Source organism: Chinchilla lanigera, unplaced genomic scaffold (assembly GCF_000276665.1).
Source record: "Chinchilla lanigera isolate Chin_1 unplaced genomic scaffold, ChiLan1.0 scaffold00050, whole genome shotgun sequence".
NCBI lineage: Eukaryota > Metazoa > Chordata > Mammalia > Rodentia > Chinchillidae > Chinchilla > Chinchilla lanigera.
In genome coordinates, this window is record NW_004955451.1 from 5,093,292 (window position 1) to 5,116,530 (window position 23,239).

General features: G+C 55.5%; 1 protein-coding gene across 3 annotated transcripts in view; it reads left to right on the plus strand.

Moving 5' to 3' along the window:
• The window catches only part of Cuedc1 (CUE domain containing 1), a 69,686-nt gene that overhangs the window by 38,659 nt on the left and 7,788 nt on the right, over nt 1-23,239 (plus strand). The window contains exons 1-6 of one of the 3 annotated variants that reach the window (XM_005394044.2): nt 3,763-3,849; nt 11,511-12,161; nt 15,368-15,495; nt 20,637-20,763; nt 21,365-21,545; nt 22,629-22,712. In XM_005394044.2, the coding sequence (XP_005394101.1) occupies nt 11,832-12,161; nt 15,368-15,495; nt 20,637-20,763; nt 21,365-21,545; nt 22,629-22,712 (850 nt within the window). In that variant the 5' untranslated portion in view covers nt 3,763-3,849; nt 11,511-11,831. Of the gene's footprint in view, nt 1-3,762; nt 3,850-11,510; nt 12,162-15,367; nt 15,496-20,636; nt 20,764-21,364; nt 21,546-22,628; nt 22,713-23,239 lie in introns of those variants that run through there. The other 2 variants (XM_005394046.2, XM_005394045.2) reach the window with 2 other exon arrangements.

Genomic DNA, 23,239 nt, shown 5'->3' on the forward strand with positions numbered 1-23,239 from the left:
CTGCTTTGCCTGTGCTGGTGTCGCTGCCGCCGCCCCCACCCCCAGGGCCACTGCCACCGCAGCCACCACTGCCACTGAGCCACCTCCTTCCCAGGAGGAGTGGGAGGCCTGGGCATGATACTCCAGCCACGTCTGTCCTCAGAAGCTCACTCCCTGGGGGACAGGGTGTGGGCAGGAAAGGGCAGAGAGCTCCTCCCTCAGAGGCCTCCGAGGCCTTTGTGCTTTGCTCATGCCCAGCCGGGTTGGATTTAACAGCACATCCTGGGCCAGGCTGTAGACGCAGCCTCTGGAACTGTGTGGTCTCGGGGTGTGAAGGGCGTGTGCCAGTTTTTTTTTTTTTTTTTTTTTTTTTTTTTTGTTGTTGTTGTTAGTTCTTTTTTAAAGAGCAAAACCCCACAAAATTTCAAAACAAAATAATAGGAAGGTAACAATGACTAATACATTGCATATTGTTGTCTTTAAATCAGTTACAGAGTAAAAGGTGTTGGCATTTAATTGTCCAAACAATATGAGCACAAACTTTTCTTTTCAATGAACTAAGAGAAATTAGTAGTACAACTATCATATATATATTTTTTTCTTTTTTACTTTTCCCTTCCTTCTTTTCTCCTTTCCCCGTCCTAGTTTCTCTTTCCTTTGAACAATTTCTTCCCATTTTACAATATCTGTTGTAGATTTTCAATCTTATTTACTCTTTCAGCTTCTCACACTAGAAAGACAATATGATGTTTATACATGTGAGTCTGATTTATTTCAGTTATGAGTAGGCTCTCTAGTTGCATCCATTTACCTATAAAAGTCTCCAGTTTATCTTTCTTTATGGCTCAGTAGTACTCCATTGTATAAAAAGACCATATCATTCCTCGGTTGATGGGCATTTGGGTTGTTTCCAAGATCTAGTTATTACAAATTGTGCTGTTATAAACATGGGTGTGCACATATATTGCTGTGGTATGACGTTTTTATTGCTTCTGGGAAGATACCCAGAAAGGGAATAGCTCGGTCAAATGGGACCTCAAATCCTAGTTTTTTGAGGGATCTCCACACTGATTTCCACAGTGGTTGTATCAGTCTACACTTCCACCAACTGTGGAGAAGCATTCCTCTTTCCCCACAGCCCCTCCAGCATTTATTATTGGTTGATGTCTTGATAATAGCCATTCTTTCCAGGGTGAGATGGAATCTCAGTGTTGTTTTAATTTGCATCTCTCGAATGACCAGCGATGTTGAACATTTTTTTATCTATTTATTTGCTGTTTGCATTTCTTCATCTGAGACGTGTGTATTCATCTCAGATGCCTATTTTTAGATTGGGCCTTTAAATTTGGGAGGTCTGATATTTTTGAGTTCTTTATATGTTCTCGATAGTAATCCTTTGTCTGAGGGACAGCTGGAAACATTTTTTCCCACACTGTGTGTTGTCTCTTCACTCTGTTGGTGGTTTCTCTTGCTGTGCAAAACCTTTTCAAGAAGATGAGATCCCAGTTGTTGATTCTTTGTGATAGTTCCTGTGCGATCGGGGTTTTATTCATAAAGTCTTGGCCTACAGCAGTGTCTTCAAGAGTTTTACCTATGCTTGTTCCAGTCTGAATAACAGCTGTCTCCCACTGGGGGCGCCCACCACAGTGAATCTCCCTCCCCCCGGGAGCCCCACCTGAGCGGGTACAGGCATCCCTGATTCACAGGTAGGGAAGCTTGCCAAAAGAAGCCCAGTTGCCCAGGTAGCTGCACAGTCAGGCGTCGGCCATCTGCCAGTGCAGCGGCCTCTTTCTCGGGCCCGGCACCAGTGTACACCAGCTGGAGTTGAGCCCTCTAGTTGTGGCCCTGCCTCGGGAAGGCTGCGGCCTGGGCCATCCCCATGCCCACCGGACCCTGTGTCCCTGACCAGGGTGAGAGGGTGTGCGGTGAGGGGACAGTGCTTGGTTCCCACCAGGGCAGGACTGCTGAAGTAACCCCAGCCAGAAAGGTCAGGTGGGGAATCTGAGGATTACAGAAAGTTTTAATCCCTGAAGGCCCCATGGCTTGTTTGCTTCTCAAGGTTTTTTCCGCCATCATTAGTTTTCTTTTGTTGCTGTTTGTTTTGTTTTGCTTTAATTGGAGAGACTGTGTCAGGTGGGTGTTAAGAAAAGCATGGACTTGGGGCCATGCTGTTTGGATTCAGCTTCTGGCTCTGTCCCTGACTGTGTGACCCTCTATAAGTCATTTAGCCTTTCTTTTCGTATTCGTATCGTGGCTGCAATAATTGCTTCGCTGCGGTGACTTGATGAGATAATACATGCCACATGCTCAGAGGGTGCATGGCACATAGCAGGGACTCATGCTATTTGCTATCATTTTTTATCAGAAAGTAACTCAAAGGGCTGGGGATGTAGGTCAGTAGTAGAGTGTGTGCTTATCACACATGAGGCCCTGGTTCAATCTCTGGCACAAAAAGGAAAAAAAAAAACTCTTGTCCATTGCAGATAATATACATATGCAAAATGAACGTAAAGATCCCTGGCAATGCTATTACTTTGATGTTCTTGCATATATATAATTTATTTGTCTTTTTGAGACAGGGTCTTGCTATGCAGTTCAGGCTGGCCTTGAGCTCACTTTGTAGCCTAGGCTGGTCTGGAACTCACAATGATTCTCCTGCCTCAGCCTCCCAAGTGCTGGGATTATAGGTATGTGCCACCATGCCCGGCTTGAATATTTTAAAATTGTTAAATTAAGAAATGAACATGAATGAAGACTTAATAGGCATTCAAAAATTTACAGGGAAAATTTCCCTGATCTGTTTCGTATGGCTCAATTCTCCCCAGAGGGTTGGAGGGAAGGATTGGGGCTTCTGTTCCCAGGACCCTCCTCTGCCCATCCCGAGCATCCCTCCAGATCTCAGGTTCCTTGGCATAGATGCCTCAGGCATGCTCAGGTGCTAGATTGTGGGGTGGGACTCTCCCCCTGTCTCCCAGGGGCGCAGAGATGTCTCCTGCTGCCTTCCAGACTTCAAGCTCACTCCCAGACCCTGCAGAGTGGCCCAGGGAGGGCAGCTGGTTCCTCTTTCCCAAGAAGCTGGGCCTGGGCCAGCATGAGCTCACGCCTGGAGCCAGCCCAGCTTCCTGGCCCTGCACCTGAGCTGCCACAGCCTGCTTCTCCCAATCGGGGCAATTTCACTGGGTCCCAGTCATGCGCATGTTCCTGCCAGTCCAGCAGGGCTCCTCAGAGCTGTGGCACCATGGAGGGGGAGGCCATGGGGAACCCATCCATCTGCCGGGGTTTGATCTCCTCCCAGGCGCCTGGGTTGAGATCTTGGCTAAGCTGCTGGTGTTTGTTGATGGAGAGAGAGACTGTTGTAGAAATAGTCCCCAACCAGCCCAGGTTGTGGTGCTAAGCAGTTGGTGGCTCAGACAACTTGACAAGTTTGATGTGGTGGGGAAAAAAGCATTTTGTTTTTTCTACTGGACAAGGCTTCACCTGCAGGCTCCTTCCTTTGCTTGCCAGACCTGAGTGTCATCCCTTATAATTCTAGAGGCACCCAGAAACACCACCCTCCCCAGTCCATCCAGGGCTTAGGATTCAGTGCAGCTCACAGCCACTGATTCTTGCCATGTGCCCGGCCCTGTGCTTGGCTTCAGGGAACACAGAGCGCTGCTCAAGCCTGGTGGAAGCAGCGTGTTGACTCTGGAATCAGAGCGCCTGGGTTCAGATTTCAGCTTGGTTGCTCGGCTGTGTGACCTTGAACAAGCTCCTTCGCTTCTATAAAGTGGAAAGGGCAGGGGTAACGTGGACCTCGCAGGCTGACAGAGAGGACGGAGAGCTGCCGTGCATATGGCTCTGGGATAGTGGTTGGCACGGAAGGAGCAGGCAGTGAGTGTTACCTATGGTCACTATTATTGTTATTGCCACTACCCTACCAAGGACACAAGTAACTCCAGCCTGGGGAGCTTCATCTTGGATCTGTTCAGCTGGAAAGCAGAGCTGACTTTTTGATGGCGCCTTTTATGGCAGCCATGCCCGATATTTGGGCATCAGAAGCAGAGATAAAAGACGGTGTCCTTAGGCCCGAGGATGCAGGGCCAATTTGCCTGTGGGGAGGGACGTTAACCTCCTTTGAAATCTTTTGCCCTAATCCTTGCCCCACATCTCCCATTGGCTACAGATCTGGCCAGAAATGTTAAAGCAGGAAGAGGAACATTAGAAAAGAAAAAGGGTTTTTTCCCCCCTTTTTAATTTCAAAAATTAAAAAAAAAAAATCATTCACTTATTTCTTGTACTGGGACTTGAACCCAGGACCTCAGCACGGAGCTACATCTCCAGCCTTCCCCCCAGTTCCTTTATTTTTTAAATTTGGAGACAGAATCTTGCCAAATTGCCCCGATTGGGGCTCCCACTTGTGATCCTCCTGCATCAGCTTCCCAGAGTGCTGGGACTGAGATTATGGGCACACACCACAATGCCTGGCTTTAAAAGTTTTAAAAACAACAACATTTTTGAATGCCTTAGATCTACAGATCTGACCGGGTGATAGGAGGTGGGGCTGGGTCAAGGAGTCGTGCGGTGGGTGCTTGTGGTAGCCCTGGAAAGGTAGGCTGCCCCTCAGCCTCACCCCTCCTGGATGTCTAGCTGGGTGGGTCTGGAAGCCATGTGTCCTACTTCTCTGTATCGCTTCTTCTAACAAAGGGCTCTGGGGGTCCTTTTATCAAATACTCATGTTTAACAGATGAAGAAGTGATAAGTGGCCCAGAGAGGTAAGGAGGCAACCTAAAGTCACCCAGCAAGCAGGGCACAGCAGAATTGTGTTTGTCCTCCTGCTCCTCCTCCTCTGTTCATGTCCAGCCTGGCCTTTCTCCAGTGGCTATGCTGAGGGACCTCTGAGCCCTTCCTGGTCTCCCTGGGGTGGGCACAGGTGTGGCTGTCCAGTAGCCCTGGGGACCTCGGACAATGAGACTGGCTTTGTTGCAGCCCCAGGAGCTGTGGCCATTTGGGCCGAGTTTCCATTAAGCTGTTTCCGTGCCTTGGGCAGGAGCAGGCAGCTCGGCATTTAAAGGTCACCCGGCTTTTGAAGCTGCAGCGACATTAATAGCTTGGGAAGAAAACAAGCCTGCGCAGGGGCAGGAGGACAAGGCGGCTCTGTTAGGGCCGCCCCTCAGGCGCGCGCGCAGACACACACACACACACACACACACACACACACACACACAGATCGGAGAACCTCGGTTTCTTGTTCTGCCCCCTTCCCCTCGCCCCTGCTGAGCCTCTTCAGGAGCCCCGCCCCGCCTCATCCGTCCGAGGTGACAATTGGACGAGGAGGATGCGGCTCTGCCCGGGCTCAGCAGCCTCTCCATTGCACTAAGGTTTCCCAGGACTTAGCCATGGTTACACAAGCCTCCCAGGGGTCATGTGACCTTATCCTGGCCCTGCTGGCTTTTGCAGCCCCAACTGATGAAACAAAGTCAGCCAGGCCCTAGCTTCCCGGATGGACGGGAGGGAAGGCGCTGGCTGAGCGCAGGGTCTCGCTGGCCAGGTCTGGTCACGTGCCAGTAGCTGGCCCGAGCGCCCTGTCACAAAGGGTCCTGAGCTGGATGGATTGGTGATGCCTGCCAAGGACCGGGGGTAGAAAGCCGTGGCGGAGTGCCACGGATTTCCCACTTCGGGTTCTAAGGCCCCAGGGGCTATTGGGTGGCTCTTCTCCCTTCAGTCTCAAGGTGGGGGTGGGGCACACCCTGTTCTGGCAGAGAAGCTGCTGTCTGCCCTTTCCCGGGAGCAGCCAGGGCCCGAGCGCGGGGATGCCACCTAGTGGCCTGGTCTGGCAGCACCACTGGGCTGGGCCCAGAGTTTGGGCAAGACATGGGTGCCTCCTGGGACTGGCACCGATGACACGATCGAAGGGCTGCTCCTCAGCGATTTTCTGAGGCCGGAGCCTGGGGTGCTCAAGGACAGGGCTGGTCGGGGGCAGTCCTACCTCTCCTTCCAGAGCTGGCCTGTGGGACCTCTGGCCCCCAACACCTCACCTCCTCCCGGGGCCCCCTGTGGTCACCCCCACCTCTCACGGTGGACTGTGGTTCTCCAGAGACAGACCGGAAAGTCAAGCGAGCTCTGGGAGTGGGTGGCCACTCCAGTCCCCTAGAGCTGATTTAGTGAGGAAAGGGGACCAGCTTGCCATCAGCCTCAGGTGCCGGGCAGGAGGCCCTGAGGCCCAGCCCTGGGAAGCTCGTGGCCCCTAGGCATGTCACTGAACTGGCCTCTGACACCCTGTCTGGGAAGTGGGATAAGAACGCATGCCCCGTGCACCTCGTAGGTTTGTGGCAAGGAGCCCCTGAGAGTAGTGAAAGGGCACTGGAAATTTAAAAGTCCTTCCCCTGCCCCTGCTGTGACCCTCGACTTATCACGCTTCTCCGCCTCGCCTTCTGAGCCACCCAAGGCGCAGCTGTTGATATGCTGGGCACTGTTTTAGGGTCTGGTGGTCCTGCAGTGAACACAGCAAAGACCCTGCCCTGTGGCGCTCACGTCTAGTGGACGGTCAGTGGCAAACGTCATTTGCGCTGGCCTGCGACACAGGAGGGTGGGGCAGGGACCAGAGGAGTGAAGACCCCTCTGTGTGCATGCCTGTATGTGTGTCTTAGTGGGCTCACGTGCTTGTTTGATGGCAAAGAGGTGGCAGGGGCAGACCCACGCGGGGGCTGGTGGGCCACTGCAAAGCTCTGGATTGTGTCTGAGGACGAGGAGCCAGGAGGGCTTTGGAGCTGAGGAATGCCGCTGCGGCCACCGTAGCGGGGAAGGGACAGGCAGGGAGTTCGGTGGCGGGTGCTGGCATGGAGGTGGCTGGGTTCTTCAGACATTTTGAAGGCTGGGAAGACAGGATGGGGCGTGGATGGGCTGCAGGGCCTAACAGAAAGCTCTGGAAGATGAGCTCAGAGCTCTGCCTGCGCCCCATGGAGCTGTGGGTAACAGAGGTGAGGAGCAGACTAGGGCCAGAGAGAATCGCGGGTGGGGTAGGCCCACATTTCCGGAGCTGCCACTGGGCAGCAGGTGGAGGCGGCAGACGGGCTGTGCACGTGCAGGGTGGGAGGTGTCCAAGGGGAGGTCAGAGGTGCCGCAGAAGAGTAGGAGTTGGCATGCCGCGTGCCATGGGGCTGGCTGAGATGGCTCAGGGTGTGAGCGTAGCCAGGGCCACAGCAGCTTGTCTTCTTGGGTGCTTCCTGCGCCCCAGGTACCCACAGAGTCCTAGCACAGCATGCCTTCCAAGTAGGTGTTACCCGTTTCTACCAGCGAGGAAGCCGAGGGCCAGAGCGGTGAACTAATGTCGAAAGGCATACAACCTTACCAGGGTCTGAGCAGGAACACAGGGTGGGCTGCATCGGCTCTGATGGCAGCAGGAGACTGGCTGGGCTGACCTTGGACAAGGCTGGGGGAGCCTGCCCACCCCCCTGGGCCAGGCCCAGAGTGACTCAGGCCTTGGCCGCTGCTCATTCTAGGAGTGGAGTTGGCTGTGTGCCACCCCTGCCAGGCCTGGATTGTGCCACCCCTGCCAGGCCTGGATTCCTTTACTGGGAGGAGAAGGAGGAGGAGGAGGAGGCTGCCCTCGGCCTGGCTCCCTGGGACATGGGGGAGAACAGGTGTGAGTTTCTGCTTCCAGGTCCTCGGGTCACCGCTGCCCTGTGTTCATGAGAGGTCTGACAAGCTCAGCGGGATTGACTCACTTCCTTTGTCAGAAGCCGCTCAGGGCTTATCTCCCTGTTTCCCTGCCAGCGCTCAGCAGCTGGGGTTCAGAGAGGTGCTGTGGTTTCCCCAGGATCACAGAGCCAGGTTTGGGGCAGAGCCAACAGGCCTCCCCTGTGCTGTTGTGGGTCACGTTCCTCTGATGGAATGCCCTAAGCCCGGGGCACCTGGCTGCATTTCTCAGGCTCCCTGGCTCTTAGCCCTGCAAGCCTTACTTGGCATTTTTGGCTTTTAGGAAGTACGTTGCTGATTCTGTTCTGTTTTCACACTAGCTGTGTGGCTTTAGGCAAGTTACCTAACTTCTCTGGAGCTTTTTCCAGAGCTATAAAACAGAGATAATGACAACTATCTCTTGGAGTTGTAATAAAGATTAACAGTGAAAGCGCCTAGCACAAACTCATAAACTTAGGTCACCTGGGTGCCTTCGTTCTTTCAGGGGCCTTAAATTGCTTTCTGTTTGAGCAGAGCTGGTAGCAAAAGCAGCCTGGCTTGGATGACTTTGACCCTAGGGACAGTCCTCTCTATGGCTAGCCACACCCCAGGGCTGGCGTAGCAAGGGATGGTCCTTGGAGAAGTGGGGGCCCTTCCAGCCCTGCCTGGTACTATCTATAGGCAGCCTGGCTTTCGGGATCCTGAGGGCCCTGCACAGCGGCACACACCTACGGTCCAACACTCCCTTTTCAACACGTTGCATCCAGGCTCAACGACGAGGTTGTCCAGGCCAGCCAACTCCCCCCACCCCCGCCCACTGCCACGAGGACCGGCATTTCCTCCCAGAGGGCGGAAGAATTCAGGGTTGACATCTAGATACAACAGAGTCCCGGAGAATTTCCCCCTCTGTCCCCTCACCCTGGGGTGCAGCTCAGCGGGCACCCCCGCTGCGCCTGGCTCTTCACCAGCCTCTGGGGGCAGAGACAGCAGAACGCAGCTCACCGCTTTCCGGACACTGCGCCGAGGGCTAGCTTGTTTTGTTTGCATGGAAGCCATATAAGGGCTACGTATAGATGGGGGCACCGGGCCACAAAGAGGACAGGGACGTGTAGAAGTCTGCAGCCAGGCTGAGCAGCGCATGCTCACTGTCACCGAGCGCCAGGTGCCAGGACACCTCTCAAGGCTTCTCGGCAGTCACAGGCCGCCAGCCCGAGGGATCTGCCCTCAGAACTGTTAATGGGGACCTGGATGCCACACCGCCCTTCTTCCTCCCCAGGTGGCCGGGTCCTGGCCTCTTTCTCCAAGTGACAGCTGGCTCCCCCATCTTTCTTGCAGAATTATCAGAGGGGCAGGGACATGGCGGCTTTGCTCCCAAGGGCCTGAGCGTGAGAGCGTGGTCCCCATGTGTGGTGACGCTGTGATGGGCCCTGGCTTGTGGGCCTGCTGGCCCAGGGGTCTGTGTGACAGGCCTCACTCAGGGCAGGTCCTCAGAGCCCAGGATCAGAGCAGCCACCAGGGCACAGCCAGAGTAGCAGCCCCCGAGCTGCTGCTGTGTCAGGAGGTACAGGGCGCTGGGGATCTGCAGCCAGCTGTGGGAAGCCATGTCACGGGGCTACCTTCCTGTGTTCATTCACACAGCCAAATGCGTGGACGGTCATTTGAGGTCGCCCTTCTGTTTCTCCTTGTGAAATGGCTTTGGCCTTCCTGGGCTTGACTGGCTCAGCTGGGCAGAGGGAGGTGGAAAATAAATTGTGCTTTACCTAGAATCCCACTCAAGCATTAAGCGTGATGGAGTAGGTCTATGGGTTCTGACATGGAAAGACGGCCACCTTATACTGTTCAGCGGTAAAAACTAGGACACAGTGGAATTTATGGTTTGATCATGTTACAAAAATCGATGGATTGATTTTTGTGGTACTGGTGATTGAAGCCAGGGCCTTGCACAAGCAAGGCAAGGACTCTACCACTGAGCTACATCCCCAGCCCTCTGTTTATAAACACCCTGTACCTCCTGACACAGCAGCAGCTCGGGGGCTGCTACTCTGGCTGTGCCCTGGTGGCTGCTCTGATCCTGGGCTCTGAGGACCTGCCCTGAGTGAGGGCTGTTTATAAAAACGAAAACAAAAACAAAACGACATTATTTTGAGACAGGGACTTGCTAAATTAATTATTCAGGCTGGGCTTAAACTTGTGATCCTCCTATCTCAGCCTCCCAACTGGCTGGGATATAGGCATATGCCACTGTGCCTAGCTATGACATTTTAGCAGAATAAATTCATGCATGTGATAATATATGCAGAGAACAAGTATGTACACATTAGGACAAATGTAGGCACGTGATCCTGCTAATAAATTTTCTCAGGGTGGGAGTGCATTGTGTTCTGTATCTTCAGTCTCCACCGGCTTCATAGAGCCCATTGTACCTGTAGTTTTCCAGCCTCAGATCCAACCTGCCTTTCTGAGACTAGGCAGACACTCAGCAGGCCCAGAATGGGAACCTCTGATGCTGAGGTGGAGGTGTGAGGTGACAAGAACCTCAACATGGTGGCACTTGGAGCCACTGGATGAGTACGAGGGTCCAGTGAATTATGAGGGGCCTGACCTCCAGGCACTGGGAGTCACTGGCGGCCATGCATCCTCCTCCCCCGCATGGGGAGGCCCTTCCCCTCAGTCCCTGCTTCTCACTCCATCGGCTGCCAAGATGGTGACAGGGATGATCCCACTGAGCCACTCACACTACTGTTCCTCCATTGGCAGTAAAGCTTGAGACCTCCAAGCCCTAGAAAAGGAAAGCACAGCCACCAGTTTTCTACAGTTCACTGAACGACTGTCCATCCTGGGGGGAGGGGAGAAAGCCAGAGTGGTTTTTCAGACTCATCCGACCCTCCTTGTCTGCGCTAACCCAGGGGTAACCGTGGCGGTGGTTTCCATGCCTGGTTCTGAGTGGGCCCGGTGGTTTTCTGTGGCAGGCTCAGGGCAGGTCCCCAGAGCCCAGGATCAGGGCAGAGACAGGGCTTGACGATGTTCAGCCCTCTCTGCACGTAGCCTTAGGCACACCGTGTGGGGTTGAGGGGCGGGTGGGGCTGGCTGGGGCAGAGGCACTGGGTTTGGGGGAGAACTTAAGCTAGCCATGGTTTCTCAAGAGCTTCCAGAAGAAACTTCTAGGGGTTTTTCTTTAAATATGCAGGGCACTCGATATTCTTTAAAAGCAGATCCGTATCTCTGATGTAACGTAATGTGCTGGCCTAACAGAGCGGTGAGGAGATGCAGTCCGGGACCAGGCTCCTTCCTGCAGGACTGGCGCTTCTGAAGGGCCTGGATTGAGCCTCAGGGCCTGGCCCCAGGCGCTCCGAGGGCAGCAGCCTGGTGCTGGGCCTCCTCTAACATCCACAGCTCCTCAGGCATGGAAATCATGTTTCCTTTCTCAGGTTGGCGGTTCCTGGTGACAGAGGGGAGTCCCTCAGATTCCGGAGGGCTCCGCACAAGGGGGACGTTGCGGTGTCAGGAGCGATGTTAGGGTGGTGGTGTGGGAACATGGGGAGCAGGACCTGGAGCCCCTCCTGCCCCTCAGGTCCATCCTTGGCAATATGCGTAGTGGTTGAGACCGGTGACTGGGGGTGAGGCATAGATCCTGGGTTCAAATCCTATCTCTGCTACTTTGAGTCTTTTCACAATTTCTCCATCTGCAGAATGCGATTGTGCACCTACCATAGAGTGCTGGCTCGCATTAGCTCAGAGCACCCTTGCTAAAGTACTGTGGCAAAATGTGGCAGCTGCAGAGGTGGCAGAAAGAGGCAGGTCTCCGTGCGCGGCAGGGTCGCCTCTGCCCGCCATCGGTTCCTGACTCACCACGCTGACTCGCGTCTCACCCATTCCAGGTGGGACCGTCCCAGAGCCGGCGACAGGATGCCCCGGTGGTGCGGATGACCTGCATCCAGCCGAGCCCAGTCCAGGCCCGCATGTCGCCGCCCCATGAGTGCCGCTCCTCGAGGGCCGCCTGGGGCTCCGCGCCCATAGTCTCCTGACCCGGAGCCCCACTGCCCATTGGCGTACAGAGGAGGAGGCGCAGGGGTGAGCTTCCCGTATCCGCGGAGCAAGCAAGCAAGCAAGCAAGCAAGCGGCCGACGGCGCAAGGACCAGGAACGAGGGGGCTTCGCGGCCGATCGATCGGAAACATTTTCCCCAAGCGGCTGCACAAAATGACCAGCCTGTTCCGAAGGAGCAGCGGGGGCGGCGGGGCGGGGGCGCGCGGGGCCGGGGCGGGGACCGGGAGCAGCTCCGCGGCCCCGCAGGAGCTCAACAACAGCCGGCCCGCGCGCCAGGTGCGCCGCCTGGAGTTCAACCAGGCCATGGACGACTTCAAGACCATGTTCCCCAACATGGACTACGACATCATCGAGTGCGTGCTGCGCGCCAACAGCGGCGCAGTGGACGCCACCATCGACCAGCTGCTGCAGATGAACCTGGAGGGGGGCGGCAGCAGCGCCTACGAGGACAGCTCCGACTCGGAGGACAGCATCCCCCCAGAGGTAGGGCGGGGTGGGGGCAGGCTTCAGAAGCTCCGGGCGACTCCCCTGCCTAGCTCCTAACCGGCTAGCAGGCCCCTGTTCCTTTAGGAAACGCAGAATCAGGCAGCAGCCTTAGTTTAATGAGCAGAAATCGTGCAGTCATTCAACAAACACTGACTTCTCAGTGGTGCACCAGGATCAGGGATCATCAGAATCAAAGTGCTTGTTAAAAATGCAGATGCCTGGGGCCCCATCCAACATGCTGCTTCCCAATTCCAGGCCCAGAATCTTCTAATGCACACTTTTCAAGAAAGGCTTACTGGGCATGGTGTCACACACCTGTATTCCCGGTATTCAGGAGGTTGAGGCAGGAGGATCCCCGTGAGTTGGAGGCCAGCCTGCGCTACATAGTGAGTTCAAGGGCCAGCCTTCACTATGTAGTGAGACCCTATCTGGAAAAAAAAAAAAGAAAGGCTCTTGACCTCTGAGTATCCACCTTGGCCAAGTCAGACGGAGCTTGTGCCCTCCCAGAGCTCATAGTCCAGTATGGACTAGAGGCAAGAGTTGGCCAAGAAAGGGCCCAGCAGAGGAGATTTAACTACTCTGCCTTGGGCCCCAGCATGTGGCAGGAACCAGCACTTGGGATGTAGTCATCTCCGCACACTTCAGGAAGAGCACTGTTGTTCCCGCCCTCATTACAGTGAGAAACCTACACCCAGAGAAGGCGGTCATCCTGTAGGGCCAAGGCTTCTCGCCCCCCTGCCCGGCCTTGGCAGGTTCTCCTGGGACTTCCCTCCCCAGGGGAGAAGCTGTGTGAGTAATGACCTCTGTCTCATCCCTGTGTCACATGCGCTACCCAGGACAGAGAAGACACTCAGGGAATGTTTGTTGAATGAATAAATGTTGCTGCTGTCTTTGCACAACTTTCTGTCATCTCCTGTTGAGCTGCCTGGATTAGCCAGGGGAGGGGAATATTGGAAAGCGCAGATCCTCCTGGTGGAAAGGTGTGTGTGTGTGTTATGTGTGTGCAGTACATTTTTTCAGTGTGAGCTGGAAAGTTCTCTGCAGTCTCGTTGGTCCTGACAGTCTGATAAGTAGGATTTTTCCTTCTCTATTCCTGGTGCCCGTAGCCCTGTGGTTCCCCGGTCGGTCCCTATGTCACCTGCACTGTGTGACTTGTTTTCCTGAGGCTCCAGCTCCAGCCAAGCCCCTTCATGCGCTCTGCAGCTCCCCCTCTGGCGCTCTGCCTGGGCCCATGCACAGCCAGCTCCGAGCCCAGAAGCGAGAAGTCTGCGGAAAATTTATGAGCAGCAGCTGGACCGACAGTAACTGCTGACTGGAAAAAACCCCTCTCGGGCTGATGAGTGGGGGGGCTGGCCCAAGGGGTATCCTGGCCGCAGATAAATGGCCCAGACCCTGTCCCCACCCTGGCACCTGGCCGGCCTCTGTCGCCCACAGTGAGTTAAGCCAGGATCCCGCAGGGCTGCAAACCCCAGCACCTTTAGAGCCAGAACAGGCTCCTGGTGGCTGGTTGGGTAGCACAGGAGGCCAGGAAGGCACTGGCTGGGGTCTGCCTTTCTTGGCTGCCTCTGAGAGTACACGTCCCTGTTCCTCCGCGGGAGGCTCCTGGGGGCTGCATGTGGAGCCCTCGGGCCTGATCTCCGGGGTCTGGGGTTTGACTGCTACAGGCCACGGTCAGCGGAGGAAACCGGGGCAGCTTCCCCTGGGAACAGCTTCCACCACTGCTCCCCTCCCCTCCTCTCTTGAGACCAGCTTCACCGGAACTGGCCAGGCGCCAGGCCGGAAGCAGAGCACAGAGCCTGGGCAGTGCGTGTGGGGGCGCGGTGGCCGCCGCGAGGCCTCTGTGTGCCTCAGTTTCCTGCCGAGCTGCCGCGAACAGGAACAGTGCTTGCAGTCTCAGTCTCTCAGTTTGTCTCTGTCTGTCTGTCTCTGTCTCTCTCCCTCCTCACAGAAGTCTGCAGTAAGCACAGCACTGGCCCACAAAGCAGCCATACTCTTTTCCTACAAAAGCATCTGTTTAAATGCTTTCCACCCCACAGGAAAGAACGTTAGCGCACTCCAGGGCGGGAGGCCTCCTCGGCCTGTGCAGGCCGTGCAGTGTGTGTGCCTGTGTGTGTGCTCACACGTGTGTGCTCCCTGCCAGGGCGTCCCGTGGGGCTCTAGTGCCAGGCGCGGCAGGTGTCGAGCAGAGATATGCCCACGCACCCCGGCCCAGGCTCGCAGGGGGAGGCAGCTTTAGAAGTGACCTCTACAAACTCACTTGGACTTACGTTTGGGCTCGGAGTCTCTGAGCCCTTCCCAGCTCCCGAGTCCTGCAGGAGATGGGGGCAGGGTGGAGGAGGGAGGGTCGGGAGGTAAAGTGTAGACCATCGGGATGTGTGACGAGGGGTCTGCTGCTCCAGATGCCTCTGGCACCGCGGGGAGGGCCCAGCTCATCCGTGTCCGGGGAATCCGGTCCCAGCCTCTCCCATCGTCTTGCTGGCTCCTGGGTGAGAGAAGCTGGATGGCAGCGCTGGCCTCTGGCCTCTTGCACCCTGAGCGTCCAACCCAGGTGGGGTTTGCCCCGAAGGAGGAGCCCTGGCTGCAGAACCAGGGTTCCGGGGGGAAGACTCCACAAATCCCACGTCACTTCGTCAAGCTGTGTCTCAGGTCCCTCTTCTGTAAAAGCGGTGTAATGATCCACCTGCTATCTTGCCGGGCCATTCAAGGTTAAGACGGTGGAAGTACTTGGAAGAGGACACGGGGATGTTCCTTCAGAGAAAGGATGCAAATCACAGGCACGCAGCTCAGTGAAGCCTCAGGGTGCGAATGCACTGTGGTGTCACACCTGGATCAGGAGACACCTAGCCAGCCAGGAGCCCCGGGCCCTGCCCACAGGGCGATGCTGCTGACCCCGCGTCTGGCCTGTTGTTGAACCTTGCTTAAGTGGCTGATGTGGCTGTGACACTCCCCTGGGGGCTTGCGTGTTCATGTCTGCCGGGCCTGCGGCAGTGGTAGGGGCAGTGGTAGGGACAGAGGTAGCGACAGGTCCAGCCTTAGTAGATAGCACTCATTTTCCGGAGAAGTGGTCGTATCAAGCGACACTCCCACCCGCGGCGTATAGAGTGCCTTATCACACGTCCTCGCCCGCACTTGGTTTTGTCTCATTGCTATTTAGATTCAGGGAAGGCTTATTAATATGTCTTTCTTGGTCTTCTCTGGTTTAGATCTTGGAAAGGACTTTGGAACCTGATAGCTCCGATGAAGAGCCTCCACCTGTGTACTCCCCTCCGGCCTACCACATGCACGTGTTCGACAGGCCTTACCCTCTGGCCCCGCCCACTCCACCGCCCCGGTGAGGATCCAGCCCGCCTCTGACCACGGGAGAGTAGCAAGGGAGTGGTTGGGCTGTGTGCAGACACAGTGGGAAACGTGGCTGGACCTCTCGGTATACGATTCCACCAAGAGCAGGCTTCTACCGCGGCAAGAGCTGTTTTATTTAGCCTGGTTCCATGGAGAACTTTCGAGATGTCAGGATTGCTAGAGCAAACATTTAAATCCCTACTCTAGGCTAGGTAGTATGTCCGGTGCTACATGGGACCTAGGTACACCTCGGCCTCTGCTTTCTGGGGTTGTAGTCAAGGGAGATGCTGGAGCAGGAAGGGTGAGGCCACGGAATGCACTCTGCCGTTTCTTCTGGTACTGGGGATCAAAAGCAGGGCCTCGCACATTCTATTTAAGCTCTCTACCACTGAGCTATACCTCAGTCTTTTAAAGTTTTATTTTGAGACAGCGTCTCGCTGAGTTGCCCAAGCTGGCCTCAAACTTGCAGTCCTCCTGCCTCAGCCTCCCAGGTCTCTGGGATTAAAGGCATGCACCTCTGTGCCCAGCAACCTTAGGGGATTTTTTAAACAGTGGGAGTAAGTCTCTTTTCCTGGGATAGTTTAATAGCTGGAGACAGGAGAATAGACTTCGAGGTCCCTGGAGAAAGTCTCCAGGGTAAGGACTCTGAATGGAAGCTTAAAATGGAGGCTGCCCACAGGGTCCCAGGGATCTGTGAGGCCCTTGTTAGCCTGGGCTCCGCGTTTGTGGTGAGCTGTACGCTGCCAGAGGCCAGGTGTTGTCTCTTTGACCTTGAACTGCTGTTCTTAGAAGGACTCAGGCCGAGTGGGTGATCTTGGGAGCCCATGAGCCATGGCAATGGGGATCATATCACCTGTCACGCAGGTATAGCTACAAAGAACCGCTGGGCGCCTTTCAAAGGCCCGACCCGCCAAGCCTCCTTTACCTAATGACTTATGAGGTGGCGCTGTCAGCATCCCCACTTTACAGATGACTGAGAGCTGGGATTTGAATCCAGATCTTCTGGACTTCAAAGCCAATCACTCTTCACTGCCGTGCGCTGTCACCTCCCCAGTGAGAACTCCTGGATGGTGGCTTAGGGGCCAGTTGAGGCCCCTAGAGAGCTGCAGGGTGCTGTGTCTTGAGTGAGGGTTTATTAAAAGTGCTGGGGTGGGAGGCAGGGACTAAGTGGCCAGTCTGGGCAAAGCCTGGGCAGGACTCACATTCTCCGGTGGGTCATAATTATCCACCCCCCTTTTTTTTGTACTGGGGATTGAAACCAGCAAGCACTGAGCCATATCCCCAGCCCTTTTTATGTACTTACTTTTAAAATTTCGAGACAGGATCTTGCTAAATTTCCCAGGCTGCCTTTGAACTTTTGATCCTCCTGCCTCAGCCTCCCAAAGTGCTGAGAATATAGGCATATACCACCAATTGCTGGCTTTGACTTTTTTTTTTGAGACAAGGTCTTGCTATGCAGTTCAGGCTGGCCTTGAGCTCACTTTGTATTCCAGGCTGGCCTCAAACTCACAATAATCCTCCTGCCTCAGCCTCCCGAGTGCTGAGATTACAGCTGTGCGCCACCACGCCCTGCTTTGACATTTAAAAAAAAAATATGACTTTTGAAAAATATCCCAAGATACTTTTGCAAAAAGGTCAGTTCCTGTTAGGCAGAATGGCTCTGACTTTTTCTGAAGGGGAAGTCGAGGCTGTGGGAGTGAATGCTGGCACTGACCTGGGGTGGGTTTGTCCTGCCTCATCCTTCCCCCTCTGCTCTGCTGTGGGTGGGGTAGGGTTAGGGGCAGGGGCAGTGCAGCTCACTGAGGGGAGCCTCACTCAGACAGAGGCTCAGGAGGCCTTGCTTAGACCCTGTGGGCTTCAGCCAGCTGCTGTTCTGGCCTGGACCAGACCCAGGGACCGAGGGCTTTGCTGCGAGGGAGTGGGCACATTGCGGAGAGCTTGACTCTGCCTCCTTTTGCTGCCAGACTTCTGATGTACCTGGCGTCTCTGCTGTGTCACTTTCCCTCTGAGCTTCGTCTGCTCACCTGGGAAACGGGGTTACTGACTTGCCCCTCTGCGCTGTTACAAGGATTGAGCTGTTGTGTTTGGAGCGCTCAGCACAGTGCTGCGGACACACCAGACCTGTAATCAGGGGTTTACTGCTCTTCCTGCCCCGCCGTGCTGGCTGGCCTCGGAGGTCAGCTCCAACTCTGAGAGGCAGACCAGTGCTGAGGCTTCCCAGGCTTCCGGCATGCACCAGCGGTAGGGCCAGCCCCTGAGCAATGCCCCTTTGCTCCCATGGCCCAGATCTACCTACCCCGGCCCATCTCCAGGGCCTCAGTCAGCCTCTGTATCCAGCACATTCGTTTCCGGCATCGAGCGAGTCCCCGGCAGTCTGCCAGTGTTCGTGTGTGCTGCACGATGAACAGACAGTGGCCCCTCACTCGCACCCCGAGGAGATCGGGGCCCGGAGGGCATAGACACAGGGGCAGGAGCTGCCTGGAGCGACTGCTGCCCACACTAGGAGCTGAAGGCCCTACGCCTTGGCATCAGCCCCATGAAACACGGATGGGAGGGTGTGCCGGGCATAGGAGACAGCGTGTTCAAAGGCCTGGGGGGAAGAGAGGGGTGTCTGGGAACTCCTGGAGTGTGGGGCGCTGGCCAAGGCTGGAGAGGCCAGCAGGTGGAGGGACTTCCATCTTACCTGCAGCTTCGGGGAGGCGGTGAGAAGGTTTCAGTGGTATGGTCAGGCTCTTGTTGTAGGACTCCTTTTTTTGGGGGAGGGTTTTGGGTTTTTTTCCGGTACTGGGAACCGAACTCACGACCTTGCACTTGCCAGGCAGGCGCTGTGCCCCTGAGCTAAATCCCCAGCCCCTTCTTGTTGTAGGACTCTTCCAGCCTCTGAGAAGAGTCAGTCTTGAAGGAAGAGAATGGTCTGAACCCCTTCAGTCCCCGGGGTCTGAGAGCCTGTAGGTGGGCTGTGTTTGGAACCTTGGACATTGCTCTAAGGGCCCCAAGAGGCAGGTCCTTCCCAGAGAGTGTCTCAGTTACCATTCTCATTGCTGAGACGAGATACCTGACACCCAGAATAAAGGGGGAAAAGTTTACTTCCTCACGGTTTGTAGAGGTTTCAGTCTGTAATCAGCTGGCTCCAAGGCCAGGGTGGCATGGCAGACAAGCATTGCAGAGGAAAACAGTTCATGGGCAGAAGGTAGCAAAGCAAGAAAGGGTTGACCACAGCTCTTTCTGTCCCTCCCTTGTATCTTATCCAGGCTACTTAGGGTGGGCAGCACTCACACCCTTAATCCTTGTGCCCTTGATCCTAGCACGGCACCATGAGTCAATCCCAGCGTCACACACTCTAGATCCAGCCACCTCTGAGAAAGCCCCACATATGACTGCATGAGGCCTTGAGGGGACATCTAGACACAAGCCATAACAGAAAGCAAGCCTGAAACACAAGGATCCCTGCACCCTAGATGACCCTTGTGTCATGAGGCAGGACCTGTCCCATGTGGACTTCAAAAATTTCTGCCAAAAATCCTGCCGGGAAGGTCTCCTGTCTTTGAAGTCGTTGACAGCCAGGTCTGACACTCTGTGGTTAAACCCAGGATCTATTTTTGGGCTCCAGAAGCTCTGGCCAGGAGACTGTCCCCAACTTGCTATCTTGTTCCCTTCCCCCGCCTGTCCCTCTTTCCATTATCTGAAAGTCTCTAAAGTCTGGGAGACCCCTCCACACGGGCCGCCTGCTGTTCTTCCATTGAAATTGCAGCCTTGGAAGTTTTTTATTTGTCTCTCAGCTCATTTCTGACATTCCTTTCCAACCACAGTGGAGTTTCCTAGGCTGCCTGTGGTCCGGCCCCCTGCTCCTGCAGCTGCGTCTGCCTTCATCTCTGCCCGGACTGGTGCCAGGGCCCGGAGCCTGATGGGGCTGGGCTTGTCCTTCCTCTAGCATCCTGCACCCAGCAGTCAGGGAGACTCCGTGGAAAGGTGGGGGGGCTCCTCTGTGCTGACCCTGCCGCTTGGGTGTTTTGGCTAGAGGGGTCTAGACACAGCTGTGCAACTTTTTGAGTGGCCCCAAGGTGTGGTTGAGTTCAGGGTGGGCACCTGTGTCCCCAGATGGAGACCCCGAGGCCCAAAGCAAGATCATGACCCTAGAGAAGATTTCTGCCAGCTGTAGCCAGAGGTGGTCTTCAAGTCCCTGAGAGACGGGGCATCCTCTTGGGCCAGTAGAGGAAAGCAAAGCCTAGGACAGGGACAGACGTTGCCCTCTCCGAGGGTTCTCTGCTCCGTACTATGCAAGAGGGTGGCCGTACGTGGGGTTCCCTTGGCTCCGGGCTGCCAGGCTTAGCTCCTACCATGCTCTTAGCAGCTGGTGATCCGTCTGCTGCCTCCCTTTCTCTCTCACCCCCGCTGGCCACCAGCCCAAAATAGAAAAGGAAAGGAAGTTATTTCCACAGTCCTGGAGCCCGGAAAAGCTCCCCTCCAGTGAGGGGGCGGACAGGATTCCTGGAGCTGGAGGCCAAATCAAAGCCAGGCTGAGCATGAGCGGGCCCCGCCACCCCGGCCCGGCCCGCGACTGCCTTCTCAGTGTGTCATTTCCCTGATTCAGCAGAACACGTGTCCTGCGGCTGCCACGCTGCAGGCTGTGGAGGAGCTGGGGGGGCTCCTGGCCAGGCTCCAGGCTGCCCTCAGGCCCGGGCAGCATGGCCTCTCTTCCTCTTCTGCACCCCCACACAGCTGCCCTCTGCCCTGGCAGGGACCTCCCACCGCACACCTTTCCTGCAGGCAGGCTGGCTGGCTTCTGTGTTGATACTGCGTGTATATTGTGCTAGCGCTGGGATATGAGCACCAAAGGATACGATCCCCTGACTACTGATGAACGTCTGTGTCTAAACCCACAAGACTGACAGTGTCACGAGCAGAGCTCCTGTGCTCCGGCGGGGCTTTGAGTAGAGAGCAGTGACGGTTACCTGAGCTCAGGGCCAAGGGACAAAGCCAAGTCAGGCCTCCTGTGATGAGAGCAAGGCCTTCATCTAAGGCAGCAAGGGCCTGGGAAGCTCTGACCAGGGTCCTGCCAGAGGACCGCATGTGAAGGGCCTGGAGGCCCGTGCTTGGGCCTGACTCTCCCTGGTCCTTCCTCCCACCCTGCAGGATTGATGTGCTGGGCTCCGGGCCCTCTGCAAGCCAGAGGCGCTATCGGAACTGGAACCCACCGCTGCTGGGCAACCTCCCTGATGACTTTCTCCGCATCCTGCCCCAGCAGCTGGACAGCATACAGGTAACGGCTGCTGCGTGCCACCCCCCGAGCCTACCCGCCTATCTAGTATCTCTCCTCACCCACACGGTTTGTGCCAGCCAGTTTTGCTTCCTGGTCATTAAGCTCAGGCGAGTTATTTCTGTTGCCCTGGGTTTGCAGGCAAAGAATGCCCAACCGAAAGCCTCATTTCCTGTCAGGGTGTAGAGGTTTCTTGTTCTGCCTAGGGTGAGGTGACGGCCTAAGGGCACTCTCTGGCTGCAGGGAGGGGGCTTGGGGCAGTCAGTGGCTCCTGTCCCTTGGGAAAGGGCTGGGGCAGCTGCTCCCCAGACCTTGACAGGTCCCACACCCTGCAGAGTGTGTGTGTCTCACCCTGCGGAATGTGTGTACAGGGAGAGGTTTGAATTCGGGCATCCGTATGCAGGCTCTTGAGCTGTTTACAAACGCGTTTTCAGGAGTGTGCGGGTTGTGGATGCAGGAATGAGGGGAAAGATCATTTTTGAGCCCTGCTGCTTCCCCAGAGGAGGTGGGCTCAAGTGTCAAGGGTACGTGTGCATATAAGTGTGCATGGATGCGGGTGCATTGCACGCCCTTGCGAGTGGGCATCAGCATGCTCCTCCCTCAGGGTAACCCCCGGTGCACCAAGTCTGTGAGCGGAGAGGGAGGCCTGCCTCCCACAGCCGGAGACCAGGACAGCCGCTGGAAGCAGTACCTGGAGGACGAGAGGATCGCGCTCTTCCTGCAGAACGAGGAGTTCATGAAGGAGCTGCAGCGGAACCGAGACTTCCTCCTCGCCTTGGAGAGAGGTGGGAACCTGCGGGGTGGGCAGGCGCTGCAGCTACCACCCCAGGGCTGGAGAAAGAAAGATGTGGGCTTCCGCCTTGGGGTTCAAGGTGCCAGCACTTCTGTACCGCTGAGGCACAGCCCACACCAGAGGTCCTGGGGAAGCCCCAGAATTCTGCCAGCGTGGACCTGGGGCACCAGACACTCTCTGCCTCCCTAGGGACTCACAAGAAGAGGGGTGCATCTACTCCCTCCCCTTGCACACCCGCTGGGTGCTCAGCGCTGGCCTTGGCTTGGGGCAACAGGATGAGAGAGCTGCTTTTCCTCACTGGGCTCCAGCCACAAGGCTGACAGGACAGTCCAAAGCTCCAGAAACACAGTGACCGGCTCCACTGGGGCCAGAATGAGGGCTCCCTTTGTGGAGGATGTTAGGGCAAGGCGTTTGGGTGATCTCTGTGTGAGGTACCCTGCTCCCCAGCTTGGCTGCTATTCTCCTTCAGGACAGGGGGCTGTCTCAGTCGGGTACAGAGAGAGGGCTGTTGAGGCTGCATTGCGAGGGTCACAGTGTAAGTGCATGATTGATGTGTGTTAGTAGGGGGAGCAGTGGGAACGGAGGCTAGAGGGAGAACAGCCAGATGCTGGCCCTGCTGTACGGCAAAGGCTGTGGAGGTCTCAGGGCCTCTCTTTTTAAAATCAGGGCACTGGTGGGCCAGGTGTGGTGGTACACACCTGTAATCCCAGCACTTAGGAGGCAGAGGCAGGAGGATTACCACAAATCCGAGGCCAGCCTGGGCTACATAGTGAGTTCAAGACCAGATTCAACTACATAGCAAGACCTTGACTCAGAAAGCCAAAATAAAAAAATAAATAAGTAAATAAAAATAAACCAATGTATTGGACCCTCTCAGCCACCATCTGATGTGACTTTCTAACAGTTTAGGTAGTTGTCAGGCAGTCATTTCTGTTACCACCGGCTCTGTGTGCGCTTGTATCCTTTGTGTGCATGTGAACACGTGTGAGATTCCGGGGCCCCCCTCCCCCATCTTCCAGCATACCCCTGGGGGCCAGGAGCTCGCTTCCCTAACAGGAATGTGGTCCTTTTCCAGATCGACTGAAATATGAGTCCCAGAAATCCAAATCCAGCAGTGTGGCGGTGGGAAATGACTTTGGCTTTCCCTCTTCTGTCCCAGGTAACCTTACCTTCTGAGAGGGCGCACCTCAACTTCACCTTGCGTATTTATAGAGTTTAGGGGTGGGGCTTGAAATAGAGGTAAGGCGCGGAGGCCCTTCAGCCAGCTGGAAGGGATGGTGCTGGCCTGACCTCTGCACCTGCTGTGGAATGAGCTGTCTCCTCACTAAGCAGCCCTGGGTCCGCACCAGCCTGGGCCTGTGGGGTTAACACCATCTGGGTGAGCTCCTAGCCTGTGCCTGGTGGGATATGTCACACCACATAATGTCCCTTGGTAGTAAACGGGGGCAGGAAGGACTCAGAGACTAATGAGGCCTGGACTCTGATCTGGAGAAGCTTATGGTTCTGTAAGAACATATGTCTAAGAAACAGGTGGAACACACTAGCAAAGCTGAGGTCACACATTTTGGTTGTTTTTTCTTTTCTTTTTTTTTTTTTAATATTGGGGATTGAACATAGGGCCTTGCACGTGCTAGGCAGGTGCTGTATTACTGAGCTACACCCCAGCCTCTTTTTTTTTTTTTTTTT